Source organism: Thunnus maccoyii, chromosome 6 (assembly GCF_910596095.1).
Source record: "Thunnus maccoyii chromosome 6, fThuMac1.1, whole genome shotgun sequence".
Classification (NCBI taxonomy): Eukaryota; Metazoa; Chordata; class Actinopteri; order Scombriformes; family Scombridae; genus Thunnus; species Thunnus maccoyii.
Window position 1 is genome coordinate 23554546 of NC_056538.1, and position 17339 is coordinate 23571884.

The following is a 17339-nucleotide window of genomic DNA, read 5'->3' on the forward strand; positions in this document are numbered from 1 at the left end:
ACTTTGTCCAATGTGAGCTGTAGTGAGTCAGCCAAGATCAGAAGGCAAGGCTGGGAGTCGTGATGAATCCAGGTGAATCACATATAACAACTGGGACGCACAAAGACCATGGGAGCAAGTTTTATTAATCCAATTAATAAATAAGCGTTTTCATGGACTTCTCTTAAAGTGTTCAAAGACATACTGGATCAGTTGTAACCAATTATCAATGTGCAACTACAAATTTTGTTCTGAAAGAAAGTTGGTCATTTTATGATTATGGAGCTTTTACTCCAGGTTTACAACTAACACAAAGTATCAAAAAAGTGTAGCACACTTGTCAGAGCATTTTGAGCATTGGGCAAATAATTAGAAAAGTAGGCAAACTATGTTTTACAACATGACAGTGATAAAATCATACAAAGGTCAGAGCTGTTGTTGAATGTTTTCATGAAAACTGGGCTGGGTTTGAGGAATACAAATCTCTCTACTGCTTAAGCATTTGCATTTCACTGTAAGCCACTTTTTTATTGATTTATATATTTTGTTGGTATTTTCTCAACATATTCATATGCCGTTACATATAAATGTTAAAATACAAAATTGTTTATCTTGGCATTGACTGTTATATGTTAGCTTTTATAGTCAGAAATGAGAAAGTAGTAAGTCTAACAACTGGCAAACACAGTTAAAGTGGCATCTGCTTGGACTCATTCCCAGCCCCAGTAAAATGCTGCTACAGGTTCTGACTTCTAAAGCAAGATCTTCTAAACATGGTTTAGAAAACTCCAAAGAAACTTCAAGTAATTTATTAGTGGATAAAAACATTCAGTCTTTAAAATCCGAGTGAGAATCTTAATGTTACAATTCAGGCCATTCTTGTGCAGGAGAATAAAGGCTGTGCATCAGTAATTTACTTTAGTATGCAACGTCAATTGAAGGTCTCCACTCTGAGAAGATGCACCAAGACTGTCAACAGAACAGTGTACTTTTATTGTTCAGGATGTATAAACAATCTATTGTGAAACAACTCTTATGAAATGCAGAGTAACGCTAACACAAACAAATGATTTGATCTACAAATACTGCATAGTTTAATCAGTGCATTGGATACGCATGTATTCTAACATCAAGGGACATGAGAGGTGAGGTCGATGTATTTTTGGTGTTGGTATGCATCTATTTGGAAAGTGTAAACACTACATAAGAACCATGTTTGGTTCCACCTTCCTGAGCACGTCTTCTGATTAATTCTTTTGAACAGAATAATTGACCTAGTCAAAAGAATAAATGATCCTGTCAAGATAAGAATTATACTATCTATACATCTATAGGCAAAAATCCTTTAAAAAAAAAAAAAAAAAAAAATCACAGGATTTACTGTACATGATGAATGTCAAAAGTGGCACACTTTTCCCGTCCATCAAATTTGGTCAGTGCCAACAGCCAGAGTGGCAAGAGTCAGTAGACATGAAGCGTATGGAATGCCTGTACTTGTGCTGCCTCATTCAAAAAGCAATTTAGAGGGACTGACAACCTGCCCTACCAGTACAATTGATCTCAATCACATGAGAGGGACAGAGAGAGCTCAGACACTTGGTGTCTTCACGAATAAGACACAAGGTCAGTGATAACAGTGTTAAGTGTAGCTGGGAACCACTGATTTAAGCTAATAACCGGATGGCGCCGTTCTCAGAGCCAAGCAGCAGAAGCCTCTTGGTGGGCAGGACTGCCAGGCTGGTCAGAGTTCCACGGAAGTTCTCTGAGCTCAGCTTTGTGCTGCTAACAGGGCTCAGGGAGATATCTGCCATTGAGTACACCCCGATCTTGTTAGCCACTGTTCCGCTTACAATCTCTGAACCATAAAGATCAAAGGCATGGATGGGGTCGGACTGCGACTTGTACTGGCGAAGAGGCTTGTGCTCCAGATCTTTCCACACAGCGAGTGTGTAGTCCGTGGAGGAGCTGATGACCAAGTTCCCTTCTGCAGCCTGAGAAGTAAAACACAAGAAAGGAAGTCACCAACTGTTGATGTCATTAGTAAATGTCTACTAATGAAGCAATGCAATTATAATTTCTTTGTAAATACCATGATATTTGAAAATATAAGAAAGGAATAAGTGAACTGAGAAAATGAGTCACTCTTTATTTTGTTAGAAATTGGAAATAACCTTGATCACTCTTAACCACATCTGCTGCAGACATCATGCATTGGTTTTAATACACATGCTGGTGCTATGTATTTTTTTAACATCATCTGTATACAGTAGGCTTCACTAGTTAAGCTTCCCAGTGCACACGCCTTCAATAAAGTAATGATGAAAAACAGAGATTTTTGATTGGAACACTTTGAGCCAGTGAGCATTCATGACAGGAGACAAATGTCAGCACACAACAATGAAAAGTCAAAAAAAAACTGGAAGTATCTTTGAGCTCAGAGGGTTAAATCATCAAAAGATGAAACTGAGAGGAACTGTAATCCAAAGAGTTCCTGCAGATAATACACATTGTGAAATGTATTTACAATAAAACAGAAAGTCAAGCATTTCACTTATAATTACAAACTTAAATTTAAAAAACAAACAAGATTCTTCTAAAAAAAACTGAAATGATTTTAATGATTATTTCATGTTAAAATTCTTAAAAACAGAGACATGTGGCTCACATATTCAGAGATAGATCAGGCCAAAGCATACAGCCCTGTTTGCTTATACCTATTTATCACTCATATTGTCGACAGTTTCTGACTGACTCAACCACATAGCCTGAGATTAAAATATTTTACTTTTTAATTTTAATATTTTACTTGCAGTGCTTTTGTACCCACAAACTTGGAACCTTCAGTTGTGAGGGAGCTCAGTTTGTTTGATAATCTTTATTTATTTCAAAATGAATTACAAATAAGATAAGATAATGAACAGAGATAATTTGTTTTTTTTGTATTTTCCAACTTAAAATGAAACAGCCGCTGGTTGTAATTATAAGCGCAGGAACTGAGAGGAAGTCTGAGTAATATGAATGTACCAATGAGAACCACTGTGCTCTTTCTAATGAGTAACCTGTGTCCATATTTGCCTAAACTTGTGCTTTTAAAACTAGAGATACAATCCTTGACCTAATTTGGGGTTAAATAAAGTTTGCTCATCCCTTGCGCTCTGTTGACAACAGATGTGCTGGGTACAACTTTCACCATCCTCTATAGTGTCTATGCCATCGCCTTTGGGGAATGTCAAAAAAAAAAAAAAAAAAAAAAGCCACTTAGCTGATCTTCTTAAACATTTCTCACATGACTACTGAAAACTACAGCCACACCTTCTGGTTTGAGTATGTGATATGAACCAGGAAAACATTAACAGGCTCTTATAATACTGATGTCAAGTTTTTACATAGATGATACTATGCCATGTCATTCATAAATATAATTATATGAATGTGCAGTATCACAACAGCAGTATTCCTCTTCCTGACAACAGCAGAGACAAAGCATTTAATAACACGCCTGTTTTCAATTTTATCAGGGGCAGGCAATGTGGGTTCTGCACTCTCTGTGATACCACGCTCTCAATTTGCATCACAAACAGGTCAAGCATTAGCGTAACATTATCCAATAACCCATGTAGACAACCCACCAGGAAGTCAGGGTCAGACATGTGCATGTAATGTGGGTCGCTCTGTGAAAAAGAGTCAACACAAGTGACAAAAGTGACACAAGTGATAAGTGATTAACCGTCTGACGTGCACAGAGTGGGCGGTGATTTACGTGGTTGTGGTCATCCAAAGGTGTCCACTGTTTACCAGAAAGCCATTCTTGATTTCCTTCCCATCAGACTTTGCTGGTTGATGCACCAAAACTTACAACAGCAGTAAAGGAGGATTATATAAATATTCTCCTCCTCTGACCCTCCCATCTAGCTGCTGTAAAGTTGAAACATTTAAGGTAATATGGCTCATAATCAGGATGAATTACTTGGGCTACATTGTCCACCAAATAACGTACACAAGAGATTTTTAAATAAACACAATTAACACTTGTACTGGTGTAGTTTGTATTAAATGTTCCTCAGAAAGAATTAATTTTGCTGACAGTCCAAGTGTCACAACATACAGCCCTGTTGTACTGTATCTGATGGTATGCATATAGTGCCCCTAAACCCATCCAACCCTACTGCTGAACAAGTAATAAATTAATTTTGGTGAAATTGTCCACTGTTTCAGGCTAAATGTTTATCTATGAGAATATGAAGTTTGGCCACAGTGTCACAGTGTCAGCCCAGTGGTAGGAAACACACATTGAATATGGGTACTTAGTGTAATGATGATTTGAGTTAGTGTCAGCCTAACATTTGCTTGAGGAAACAATTGTTGATACATTTTCCTGTTTCATATCAAGGCCTGGCTGACATACAAAGCCTACAACTAATATTCAGTTTTCACCCACTTGGAAATTTTCATATTTTCATTGTTTTACAAAACTGAATTGTAGTGGGAGTAATTCCAAAAATTCCTAAATTTAAGTGTGGGCTGCCAAACAGCAACATTTATAGTGTAAGAACTACATTCATATTTTTTCTTTTCAAAACATCCAAATGTCTTTGTTGTTTTCCTTTCCTTCTTTTACCTTTGAAGACTGTTGGGCATCTAGTTATCATTTTAAAACAGCCCAACCACATTTTTCCATTATTCTGAAATAACTCATTTATTTATTAACACATTTATTAAAACTATAAAACAAATATTAAAATTTCACCATTACTGTAATTTAAATACATATATTGCAATTTCTTTAATTGCTCTAGTATCTCTTTCAAAAGAATACTGTAATAAGAAATGCACTTGTTGGCTGCATCACTATGGTTGTCAACAGCCATGCCTTCATGGAATCTGTTTTACTGTCACTGATAATTCAAAAAGCAATGACTAGTCCCATTTAATCATACAGACATAAGGTTAAAAAAATACTACACACACACACACAGAAAGTATACCTTCATTTGGAGGATATCTCCCTCGTGAGCTGGCCAGCCCCTCAGAACAAGTCCTGTGCGTGCGTCTAGCAGAACAATGAAGCCAGATGAGAAACCTGCAGCCACAGTGCGCCCTGAAGGGCTCACAGCCAGGTAGCGGATGAGCCCAGCACTCACATTGTTGTATGCCAGACGGAATTCATGCTGGGGATACAAGGTAACATTTGTCACTGTCAGGTCTGAAATAACTCTATAGTACAGAGGTGTAAAAAGTGCAAACATTTTGTAATGTAAAGTAATAATAATTTGTGGATGCTTTATCATGTAGGTCAATCTATCAATCTCTAGAGCTTGCTAAATGAAATTACTACCTGCAATCCTGGTTTGCGAGGATCAATGAAGCGGAGAACAGAATCTGCACTGCCATAAACAACACTGCAGTGTGGAGCTGGCATGGTGGTGACAGCTGTAATGGGATTCTTCCCATCCACAGCTTCATACGAGCGGATCTGCTTACCTAGGGACAACAGAAGAAAGTATGTAGTTACTGACATTAACCCTATGCACACTGACATTATAAACTATTGTACAATTATAAGCATTAGCAAAGGTGCTGCCTAACCTGTATACTGGTCCCACAGGTGCACAGTACCATCACAGCTGACTACCTCCTGTAAAGTCTCTAGCTGTCCAACATAGAACACTGACTTTCGATGCTCGTTATACGTCAGCCTGGGCTCTACCTCTTGTGTTCCATCACCGTGGTTATAGAGGGGCCAAAGCTTCACAGTCTTGTCTTTACTACCAGAGAGGAAGTAATCCTCCCCTGCCAGTGGTGCCAAACACTTTGTGGTACCCGAGTGACCCAGGAAGCTCTGCAGACGGATCTGGTGGAAGTGGAAATGTGGATCCTGCTGGTTGAGGCCGATCTCGTACTGCCAGTAAGCCAGCCAGTTGCCCTGCAGGGAGCGACCACTGCGAGGGAGCTCCTGCTTCAGAGCGCTATCCTCTGGGGTGGGGCCTGTCACCCAGGCGGAGGAAAAGGAAGCTGTGCCAACAGATGGAGTGGTGAAGGTGGAGGCAGCGGTGATTATAGGGGTAGTATGGCTAGAGCGCCCCCAAGAGTTGGCCAAGCCCAGGTTGGGACTACTACTATAATCAGTGTCCCGGGACACTTGGATACGGTTTCCTACCAGGTGGCTCCCAAACGTGCCCGACTCAGGGAGGGAGTCTCCCACTGGAGTAGAGCTAGTTGAAGGTGCAGGGAAGGGGCTGCAACCCATACGTCTACTGAAACCAGGAGACAGACCCATGGAGGAAGGAGCAAGCTCCACCCTGGATGCTGCTGTGACGTTCGCCTCTGGGCTTCCCCGGCTCAAACTCTGATGGTAGGACTGGGCCAACTGCCAGACCAGCTCGTGGTTGGGAACCAGTTTCCGAATTGCCATGTCACCTGCAGAAAATACAATAAAACACTAATCTATACCACTGAGTGTAAAATATATTTGATTTTACAGAAGAGTTTACTGTCTTCTTTCTGCTGAACAGGACATTTTGACAAGTATTTGACACAGGATGAGGTGTTTCTTACCTATGAGGCAGTAAAAAGGGATGTAGGAGGCATGAGCCATCTCAGAGTTAAATACAGTTTGCAGTTCCTCCAATACCCCCAATTCGTATGTCACATTTGTCTCTCCAGGTGTGCAAATGTCCACCACTGTGACCTCTCCCACAACTCTGCGAGGGGCGCTGTCCAGCTACAGTGTAAAAGAATCAGTCACTACATCTGTGCATTTCCAATTTCAGTTCCAAAAAAAATAGATATAACTACATGGATAAACTTTTAAATGATCCGATGCAACAAGAACAACCATCCTGCCATGCTCACAAATGGATGTAATCTCTTTGTCTGTCAGACAGTTCATATTCCAAGTTTCTGTCTCTTGTTTTGTTTTCATTCATATTTTCATCTGCCTTTATGTTATTTGTTTTCATAAAACTCTTTGTGACAGATCTGCTTGTTGAAAGTGTTCTAGAAATAAACGTCACACTTGTCAGTCTTTATATCAGGGATGCAAACAGGCAAGGGATAAAAAAGGTGAGAACATTGCCTGGATAGAGAAAATCTGCCACACCTAGGGGATTCCGGGGGTATGCTCCCCCAGGAGAAAATTTTGAAACATTCGCTTTACATGCTCATTTCTAGTTACTTTTAAGTATATTTGCCTCTGTCTGAAAACTAATTCTAATAGCCATTATGGGTTAATGGGTAGATGTTGGAGTCTTCCACTATCAGAAATGTGATTGGTAAAATTCATAAAGCTTACATCTAGTCTATATGCATAATTACATATGACAAGTAACATAAATGCAAACATGAATTCAAACATTTGTCTTTCTTTACTATAATAAAACTATGAAAAAATAATGCTACTACCAAGGAGGAAACAACAGTATTAGTATTACCATAATACTCTGTTGTTTAAAATACATATCAAATAAACTTAGATGTCCATTATTGCTGCGTAACACTTCATCTTACCCGTATCCTGGTGTGAAGTTTGAGGTAAATAGATAAGCAGGGATGAAAACCACTTACTTAGCACTTGTATAAATCAAACAGTTAGTCATTTTGGTGTTGTTTGTTGTTTTGCTGTTGTCATTGTTATGCATGAGATGCCCTTCAAGATGTGCATAAGAGACTCCAAACTGACTAATTGAAATTCTGTGCTCCAAACCAAGGATTTGTATTGCTGAAATTAAAATGAACCAATTCACCTCAGATCTACACGAATCTTAAGCTAGGTGACCTATTTTGATCTCAAAATGGTGAAATTTTGCTGAAAAGTGAGGAGTTTGCATCTGTTCTGTGTGTGTATGTGTGTGTGTGTGTTTATGTGCATATACCTGGGGCTGCAGACAGTGCAGCAGAGAGAAAACAGCAAAGAAACGGCGCAGAGTGTCAGCCATATGCTGTTGCACCATCTCTCTCCCGATGCGTAGACAGATGAGAGCCATCAAGCTGAGTGTCTTGACACAGACGGCAGTGCGTGTCTGCACCCCGCTGGGGAACCTGAGCACAGCAGAAGGGGCAAAACCAAGCAGAGGATGAATGACAGATCTATTGCACCAGGTTTTATGATATATTTTATTTCAACCCAAAAATGAAAAAAAGGAATTGCATTTTTCTTTAACACAAAAATATGGACAAGGAAATATGGACAGCTCCAAATGTGAAAAGCGCAAAACGAATTCCAACATTTCACATTTTTATAGAACCCTTAGGCACTGTCATGAGTTTTGCGTCAATATAAATATGTGTGGTGTGTGGCTGAATGTTATTTACCCCATACGGGGGGTGGTGAGCAGATCCAGTAGTGGCAGAAGCACATCTTGGTTAATCTTCATAAGCATGTCCATCAGAGTGGTATCAGAGAGAAAGACAATGATCTTCTGCGTAAGTGCAACAGCTCCAAGCAGACTTGCCTCCTTACGTGTGTTGAGACGCTGTGAAGAAGGTGGAGACACCTGGAAACATACACATTTGAAAAAAGTGGAAAAACAAAGGCATTTTTTGTAATATTCATAAACAACCACAGTAATAGTTAAGACAATTCCTTTCCCCAAAAAAACACAAATTTAGCTTACTAAGGCAAAGAGGGTTTTATGTGCGTGCAAGTGTACATTCTATTTTGTATGGTTACCAGGTCTTACCAGATATCCTATGTAAGGCAGATACTGGTAGGTGAGCACAGGTTCTCCATAAAGTTGGGCTATGTAGATGAGACAGTCCAGTACAGGCCCTGCTGTCTGGTCACCCACCACTGGTTTCTTCTCATACACGCTGCCCATTCCCACACCCTCCAGACTGCTCTCTTCAGATGCAGTGGCCACAAACTGGTGGTTCTCAAGCCCTTCAGGTGGAAAAAGAGAGAATGGAAGTGTTGACAAAAACATAAACAGTTAATACATGAAATAGTTTGGAAAATATTGCATGATTTCAAGAATATTGCCAAACATCTAAAGTGTTGGAATACTATGTTAATATATAATTGGGATAATTCAATTTTTATGTTAATTTACGTACCAATGTAACAATTAGTGAGCAATCGCAGCAAATTTCTGGCCACGTATCGAGATGTCACTGTTGGTCCAAGCTTTGCTGATAGCCATCGAACTGTTTTGCAGACTGTATCTGTGTGTGGAGACATAGTTAAAAACATTATATACTATCAGGCAAAACAAACAAATGCTTTAAATAAACCATCATTTACTCACCTAGAAGAATCTTCTGCTCTTTCTCCTCAGATTCCTCTGATGGATCATGGTCATCTTCCTCCTCTTGCTCTCCCACAAGGCCTTTCTCCGTCTCTTCCAGTGCCATTCCATTCACAAATTCGCCCTCTAGAGTGGCAACAGTGGCTCCTGAAGCTTCTGTGCAACCAGAAAGAGTGAGCTCTGGGTTTGGCACAGTGGGGTCATCTGTTCCTTCTTTACCCTCAGTCACCTCCTCTTCCTCCAGCTCTCCTCCCTCCTCTCCCTCACTGGCCTGTTTCAGATCCTGGGTGCTGTCAGCTGATTTAAGACTGGCTCGATCCCGCATTGAGTCTCCATCGCCCAGTGAGAGTTCACTTGTGCTGCTTTTGTCGCTTAGCTTCCCCACACTCAGAGACTCTTGGTCTTGATCCTTGGCTACAGAGTTCTGGCTCTGCTGTTTTCCTGCTCCACTGTTGACATAGAAGCCATTCTGAAAGTCCTCTGCCTCTGTGAGGAACACCTGGTCACTGAGACTGATTCCAGAGGAGTAGTCAACCAGCCCTGTGTCTCCCACCACCCCAACTCCCCCACTAGCTCCACTGCTACCTCCCATGTCTCTGCTAACAGACCCTGATGATGGCCGCACCTCACCACACTGAAAGTCTTCTTCTTCTTCCTCTCCTAGGTTACAGGTGCCACTCCTCATCCCTTTACAAGCTTCCCCGCCAGAGCCTGAGATGCAGCTTTCAAAGCCAGTGATGACCTGTAGCACATGGGGGAGTAAGCTGGACAGAAAGGCCTGCAGGCCGAGCCTCACAATCAGCTGCAGAATGAAACAATCGGTGTAGAGATAGAAACGTCCTCGTAGGCAGTGAGGATTTTCATATACATTGATTAGTGGCTTCAACAGGTATTTGCTTGCATTTCTGGGACCCAGCACTCTAGAGATGGGCTCAAATAGGTACCAAGCAGCATACACAGCGGTGGATTCCTCAAGCATGAGGGCTAGAATGAACGGCAAGAGAATCTCAAGACCCTCAGCTGTGATGTTACCTCGCAAAAGTGTCTCCAACTGCTGCCACAGGTGAAAGACCACATCTCTTCCTTGAATGCTACATGTAGTCTCCATCTTGGCATGGTAGGAAAAGATAAAACGATGAAGTGCTGGAAAATAGGAAGGGAAAGGTAAAGGGGTGATAATTGAGTTCAATAATTGGCAGGGGTTTGGGGGAGGGAGGCCATCACAGATGGGGTCGTACTTGAAAAGGAGTGGACATGGGCAATCTGGTACTTCTCTATGTGCTATTCCAGAGTGCTTCTCTATTAGCAGCAGCGTCTCAAGAGCATGATGTAAAGACAGTGGCACATCACGGAGGCTGGCAGAGCATAGCTTCATAACAGCTTGGAAACGCTGTCTGAGGGGGGCGCCTGGTTTCAGTCCCCTCAGTTTGGAGGAGTAGAATATCTCAGCAATGAGAACACCAAGAGCCTGCATATCTCTTTGGTACAGCTGCGTAAGAGAGGGTAGAGACTCAATCATCGCACCCTCTCTTGTGCATTCACTAGATCCTGGAGGATGCCATACTTCAGCGTGCAGACTCTTTACCAGAAAATTGTTCAACTTCTCCAGTTCTTCCAAAGGCTGCAATGGGTTGAAGCCTTCAGGGAGGATGATCTTGATTTCCTCTGTATTGGTGGTGGTCACACTCCCCTCCCCATGTTTTTTGTTCAATGGCCCACCTCTCTGTAACATGGAACTGCGTAAACCAGGACCCAAGCCGCTTGTGAAATCACCAGGGAATGAACTTGGGGACTGGGACACAATAAGTGCTGTGTGGTCTCCTCCCATCTTTCCTCCCGCCGTACTCATGTTTGGCAGTGGCACAGAGCAGGACACAGAACTGGATGAGCCAGTGGATGCTAATGAGTCCAGAGCCTCTGTACCTTGTTCAAGTTCTTCATCTCTGTCTACCATGGTCCAGCCACTAGATTCGCACCCTGTGGACTCTGGCACCATTCCATCCACAGTGTCAGCCACTGTGTCAACTTGTGGGATATGTAGAGAAGGCACATTAAGAGCAGCAAGACCGAGGAGAGGAGGTTCTGCTGGGGCATACTGGGAAGGTGATAAGCGAGGTGGGTGAGGCTGGTCAAACAGCTGAACCACTCCATAGGTAGACAGATTGGTGTGGTTGTCCACTAGGTGCAGGCACACATTCTTGGCCTTGACAGCTTCTTTACCTGACAGCTTGTAGCCGAATGTGAGGTCTATCCAGTGATGCAAATGCTGGGACACCTCTCTGCTCTCCAGAAGGCGCCGATGGACCTCAATAAACTCTTCACAAGACTTGCACCAGGAAGGCACATCCAGGTCTGGCATGTCAGGGTGGATTGAGCGGAAAATGGAGGGATCTGTGTAGAACTCAGGAATGCACTCATCAGGAGTCCAGCTCTGCATGCGCTCCATACTGGCTGGGTACTCATTAGGCTCCCACTGGGATCTAACATGGCTGCACAACACTGACTTGGGTGTCTGCCGGGCTTTGTAGACATAGTATGTAATGTCTGAGAGCACATCAGATATGTGATGAGGTACATGAAGGTGGTCAGACTGTCCAGCACCGCCAGCACCTACAGAGCCACTGAGATCTCCACCTACGCCGCCTCCTCCTACCCCATTGCCCACTGCAGCTGCCAAAGCCTCTTTGGTCATCTCATATGTGAAGTCCAGCTGTTTATCCCCCTTGTTGAGCCTGAACTTTGACCTCCTGAGGTCCCGGAATTTTCCAAATGGCACAGTGAAATCCACCACCCATGGCAGCACTGGGTGGTAATTAGGGTCTCCTTCTCGTCTCCCTGCTAACCTATTGAGTTCCATCAAGTAGCGAAAGTTACTGACTCGTCCATGGACCCAGTCCAGGACCAATGTCTTGAGCTCATCAAAGCAGTCTTTGCAAAGTCTTTTGTTCTCTTGGCTCGCACATGCATTTTCCCTTGGCAGGACACTTTTTGGCACTTGTCTGCCAGTAACGTCATTGTTTGCATCCCCTTCTGTCCCCAGTTCCTCATAATGGGCTAGGTTGAGCTTGAGACGGCTGCAGAGCTGCTCATCTACTGCTATGTCCAGCAGGGAGAGCTCTCCACAAGACAGACCTGCTGCGTGACATGCCTCTAGGGCTGTTAGTAACTGGTAGAGAATGAATAACACTTTGGCATGGCTGTTAGCGAGCTTGGCTGGGCTGAAGGAGACAATATCATGGAGTGAATACTGCGTGTAAGGTAGAACCACGTAGAGCATCTCTGCTGTCTCCAGCAGACACTCTGCAGAGAGAACATTAGGACATAGATGGTCTGAATGAGACTTGGAAAAGCAAGATGAACTGGTTGGCAAGTAGTTTTCTTTCTCCTTCTCTCTGGCTGGAGAAAGGGATGGTGACACTCGGTCAGATGAGATGAATGTGGAATTGAAGAGCTTCTGTAGCGCATGACGCACTGCATCTACAGCTGCGACATGCATCTGCTCATTGGCTCCTGCATATGGCTGCACAAGTTTGTAATGAGCTTCACGCCACAGATTCCTGAAAAAATAGAAAATGACAAAAAGCTGATACATCACTATTTCAACCAAATTTTACCCAATAACTGCATCTGTTTTTCTCTATTTTGGGTATTTTAAACTCATACATGAATCTAACACGTAAAAAAGACATTAAAGTTTCTAACAAAGCAATCAGTTTGAATTTTTGAATATAGAAACCTTTGACAAGCAAGAGTTAGAATCCAAATGTTATTAAGAGTACATGATTATGCAACCCTACTGAGAGTGAATGAGAAACACTTCCCTAACTCGAGCAGGTAGAGATGTGATTGAATAAAGCTAATTTTGATGTAAAAACTAACAGAAACTTTGTGGTTATTTTCCCCCAGGTACCTCAATAGTAACACAGAACACCTTAAATATAAATAATTATATAGTAAGTCTCTGGGGTGACTTCAAACAAAGCTCTACAACAAATGTAAGATAACTAGAAGAGCCATATTTTGCAGTCAGAAATTAAAGTATGTACAGTACCTGACATTGTGTTGTGACACATGCTGCATGGTTTTGTTATACGAATCCTTGGATGTTAATTCCATTTGTTGATGGCATGGGTCTCTGGCCAATCTGTAGCTAAGCTTGCTTTTCCTCAGGCCCTGTATGCACACTCGTGTCCAGCCAGGAGGCAACTTTGCTTGGGAACACTGAAGGTATGTGCGGATTTCTGCTTCACTGATGCTGTCAAAGCGGGCGCAGCGCATCACCCTCCTGTCCCTGAGGCCCATCAACCAGCGCGTAGGAACAAGGGCTACAAGCTCCCGGGGACGGGGTCCTGGACCTTGTTGCCGTCGGTCAACCCCCAAGTCTTTCTCTACTGCACGCATCAGCCAATCCATGGTGAGTATACTATGTTTGTTCAGAGGTGCACACCGTCTAGTTGCATTCACCTTGCCGTCTTCCACTGAAGATGACTTTCACACATCCATGGAGGAAGGAATCCTGAACACCGAGGTCAGACTTAATCTCTTCTCCAGCCTGTCCCTCTGAGAAAATCATTGGAAAGCAGAAGTGGATAACAACCTCTTTTGTGATGTTTTAGAAACAAAACTGCTCTAATGAGACAATTATTTTCTACAGAAAAGAAGAGTAAGTTGCTGTAATGAAAGAGTGATGTGATGTTGGTAAATGGACATGACTACTTCTTCCTCTCCAGGTCCCTGAAGTTTGAGCCCAGCTCACATGACTGAGCTGTCTCTTCCCCATCTCACATCTCTCGTTGCAAAAAGCCGGCAGGTTTATATAACTTTACCTGAGACTTACATACAAATGAACACGTCACCTACTCAGTACTTCATACTAAACTGAAAACGTACGTGACTTATTTGTTTTTTACCACAAAGACCCAAAACGGTCAGTGGTTAGAAGTTTGAATAAATTTCGTCTGGTTAGGAAGCTAACGTTAGCTGGCTGTCAGGGATACAATCCCCAGAAACATGAAACCTAAAGCAAAACTATAAATACTGTAAGCTTCAAACAAAAAGTACATGCATCTAATTTAGCTATTGAAAGCCTCTTTCACGATATAAATGTATAATAGTGACAGTGAGGAGGACGCTTTAAGAGGTTTTCTGACTATTGGGGAAGTAACGTCAACTTAACGCTAATAGTTAGCTAAACTGGCTGACATTACAACACCTAACTAAAGCATGCAAAAAGCCCCCTTGAAGCTACTGCCATCACTGACACACTGATAATTACCGATTACATGTAACTCCACTGTAATTACAGAACAACAGCCACCAACAGCAGCACTTTATAATTCATGTTTAGCTCACCTCTCACCACTTGTAGCAGTTGACAGCTAGCTAGCTGTTATGCTAACGGTGCACAGCCGGTTTCAAGCATTATGACCTTTGTACAATATTAACCATAAAAATTGAGGACATACTGCGATGCGACGTGTACTCGCTCCATTTCCGAGGTTTACAGATGCGTGTCAGCAGACAGACGACAGTCAGTCAGCCCAGGATGTTTTGTTCAGTGCTAGTTGGAGCCATGTTTTAGAAGCGACATCTCACGTGACACAACACCAGCCCCATCTCATGTGATCTGCTGCCCTGCAGCTGTAAGACTGTAAGACAAGGCTGCTTCCCCAATAACCTGCAAATAACACTGAATTAGCCACTAGAAAGGGTTTTTGTGGTTACTAGATACAGCAGTAGATAGTCAACCGTACTACGTATTGAGTTTACAGTTTAAAAATAGAGATACACAAAGAGACATTAAAAAACTACTGTATGTCATTGCTCATGATCTGGCGAATAGTCATTATTTCACATTTTGCTGTCAAAAGTCTTGCAAAATCTTACTTGAATCAAAGCAAAGAAGCATTATATGCAAAATATACTCAAATTATCAAAAGTAAATGCGAATTTTGCAGGAAAATGCCCCCTGTGAATATCATATTATATGTTACATTCATTATATTAATACTGATGCATTAATGTGTTTATATGTGTATGTATACGTATCTGTGTAATAACTAGCATTTTAATGTTTTAATCTTAATGTAGCCACCCAAGGTGGAGCTCATTTGAACTTCTCTACACAATATCGGGTAGTTACTTTCATCTATAACGATGCATCATATTTTCTGAATTAATCATTTGTTTTGCATGTAAAATCTTAATCTGCAGCTGTCAAATAAATGCAGTTGACTAAAAAGTACAACAGTTGAATGTAGTGGAGTAGAAATATAAATAATCAAGTAAAGTACCTTGAACCTGTAAATCTAATGCTTTAGTAAGAAAAAAAAAAGTTACATTCCATCACTGCAATTTAGGAACCAGAACATTACAGATCTACCTATAAGTCAAGTGCACTGTAAGTCTCTGCTATGTTCAGTAAATACAGTATGCACTGCTAATACTAGTGAATGAGATGTAGTGAGAATACTCTCCACAAGGTGGCATTATGTGTGTATATCACAAACTGGTTATGTAGCAGTGATCCTGTAAGTAAAACACAGGCAGTGATTTAATGTTCTTCTCCTTTTGATTTGGTCTCTATTGCCTTAAATGCTGTAGCTTGCTTTTTGAGAATAATTTCATCAAGTACTCTGTTCACCTCTTTGGTATTCTGATTCAATATATTGTTGTCATGTGGGCACTACTGATGGCTTCTAGCCAAATGTAATCACTGTTTCACTTATACAAATTTGGCAATATGTAGTTATTTAATTTAGAAAGTTTATTAGACATAATTATGTGAAAACAGGCTTCATCATAGAAAACTGAAGTCTTTCTGTGGCTCATTTGTCAAACTAGACTACAGTGTCTTACACAAAATGCTATATATAAATAATGTCTTATTTAAACAGAAAGTTTTCTATTGATATTTGATATAAACTTAAGGAAAGTTATATGTCACAAAAGTATCCACATAAAACATGTCCATAAATCAAAGCATAGAGCCTGTCAACCACAGTATTTAAGATACAGGAAAAGCGTCAGCGGTACACCACAAAATACGTGATTTGGGAGGAACTGGATTTAAATGAATGCTAATTTAACTGTGTTTTATAAAGAGATTTATGTGGGACTATAATATATGATGATAAGCTTTAAGTTGGGTTGTACTCTGCAGGTGGTAGTTGTTGATATTATATGGATGACATTAAAAAAGAAATGTTTTTTTGAATATGTTTGTTAAGCATTCATCTTTTCCTGTCAGAGTTTCTTTTGGCTTTTGCACAGTGAATGCACAATAGGCCAATGGTTTTAACTCAAGGAAATGAAAAATACCAAACAAGACTGGCATTTAGTATGGTGGCAGAATTGGTGCAATTATTGTCTTAGATCAACAAATGGACTGTTCAGATTATGTAAGATTTTGCATGTCTTCAAAATAGGTAAAACTTAGTCTATAAAGATGAATGTTGAAAACCCATGCTGGGTTTTTGACTCACAATTACAGGGACACAAATTAAAAGCTTCTCTCATCTCAGCATACCACCAATGCAGCATAATTACTGTCAGCCAGCACTCCTTAGAGAAAGCTATAGCCAAAGAACATGACATTCCTTGGCTCAGCATATTGTGTTCTTCTCTAAGTTGTTGACTGCAGGACAAACTGTGTATGATGTCCCGAAGCACAGTGTTGGTTTTGGTTTAAAGTATTCATTTCACTGCCAATGTCCTGAACTTACAGCCTATAAAAATGTGGTGGACACAATGGTGCATACTACACAATATGTTCCAGTTCACATTTGTACTATTGCATTGTGTCTCATCGCTCAAAATAATGTGATTCTCCTCTCATCTTATAAATTCACTAGAAGGGACACATGGTTCTCTGTAGGCTGAGAAAATAGCCTACGGTGACCTTTGACACCGTTTACAACATGTAAATCTCACAAATTTAAGCAGAAGCTACAACTGTTTTTCCAAGACAGAATGAAAACTTTAAGGTGAAAACTTTATAAGTACATTGCCTTAATCCAGAGATAAAAGGTGTTTCCATTATTATCGTTATTTCAGTTTCATTCGGCTCTTTGTTTTTTGGTGGATTGTAAAGTCATGAGTCAAGGGAAGAAGTAATTC

At 41.2% G+C, this 17339-nt stretch overlaps 1 protein-coding gene across 2 annotated transcripts; it reads right to left on the minus strand.

Annotated features, from left to right (window-relative positions):
• Positions 1-772: 772 nt before the first annotated feature.
• Positions 773-14870, minus strand: wdr81 (WD repeat domain 81). Of its 2 annotated transcripts, none has more exons than XM_042414117.1 (12): positions 14687-14870; positions 13273-13781; positions 9222-12778; positions 9031-9138; positions 8658-8857; positions 8290-8471; positions 7851-8016; positions 6535-6700; positions 5566-6396; positions 5315-5460; positions 4965-5147; positions 773-1970 (listed from the first exon to the last, which is right to left on the minus strand). In XM_042414117.1, exons 2-12 carry the CDS (start codon positions 13632-13634, stop codon positions 1644-1646), a joined length of 6228 nt encoding a protein of 2075 aa, XP_042270051.1. In that variant the 5' UTR covers positions 13635-13781; positions 14687-14870; the 3' UTR covers positions 773-1643. The 2 variants fall into 2 exon arrangements, with proteins under 2 accessions (XP_042270051.1, XP_042270052.1); XM_042414118.1 differs by lacking the exon at positions 14687-14870 and adding an exon at positions 14574-14672.
• Between the last annotated feature and the right edge of the window lie 2469 nt (positions 14871-17339).

Bases quoted from the DNA above. Each gene is read 5' to 3' on its own strand.
- wdr81 (XM_042414117.1), bottom strand. From the start codon at position 13,634: ATGGATTGGCTGATGCGTGCAGTAGAGAAAGACTTGGGGGTTGACCGA. The intron at 6,701-7,850 runs GTATATGCACAT...TTTACACTGTAG, and splicing joins TGCACTGTCTGCAGCCCCAG to CTGGACAGCGCCCCTCGCAG. The intron at 5,461-5,565 runs GTTAGGCAGCAC...TGTTGTCCCTAG, and splicing joins CCTGTGGGACCAGTATACAG to GTAAGCAGATCCGCTCGTAT.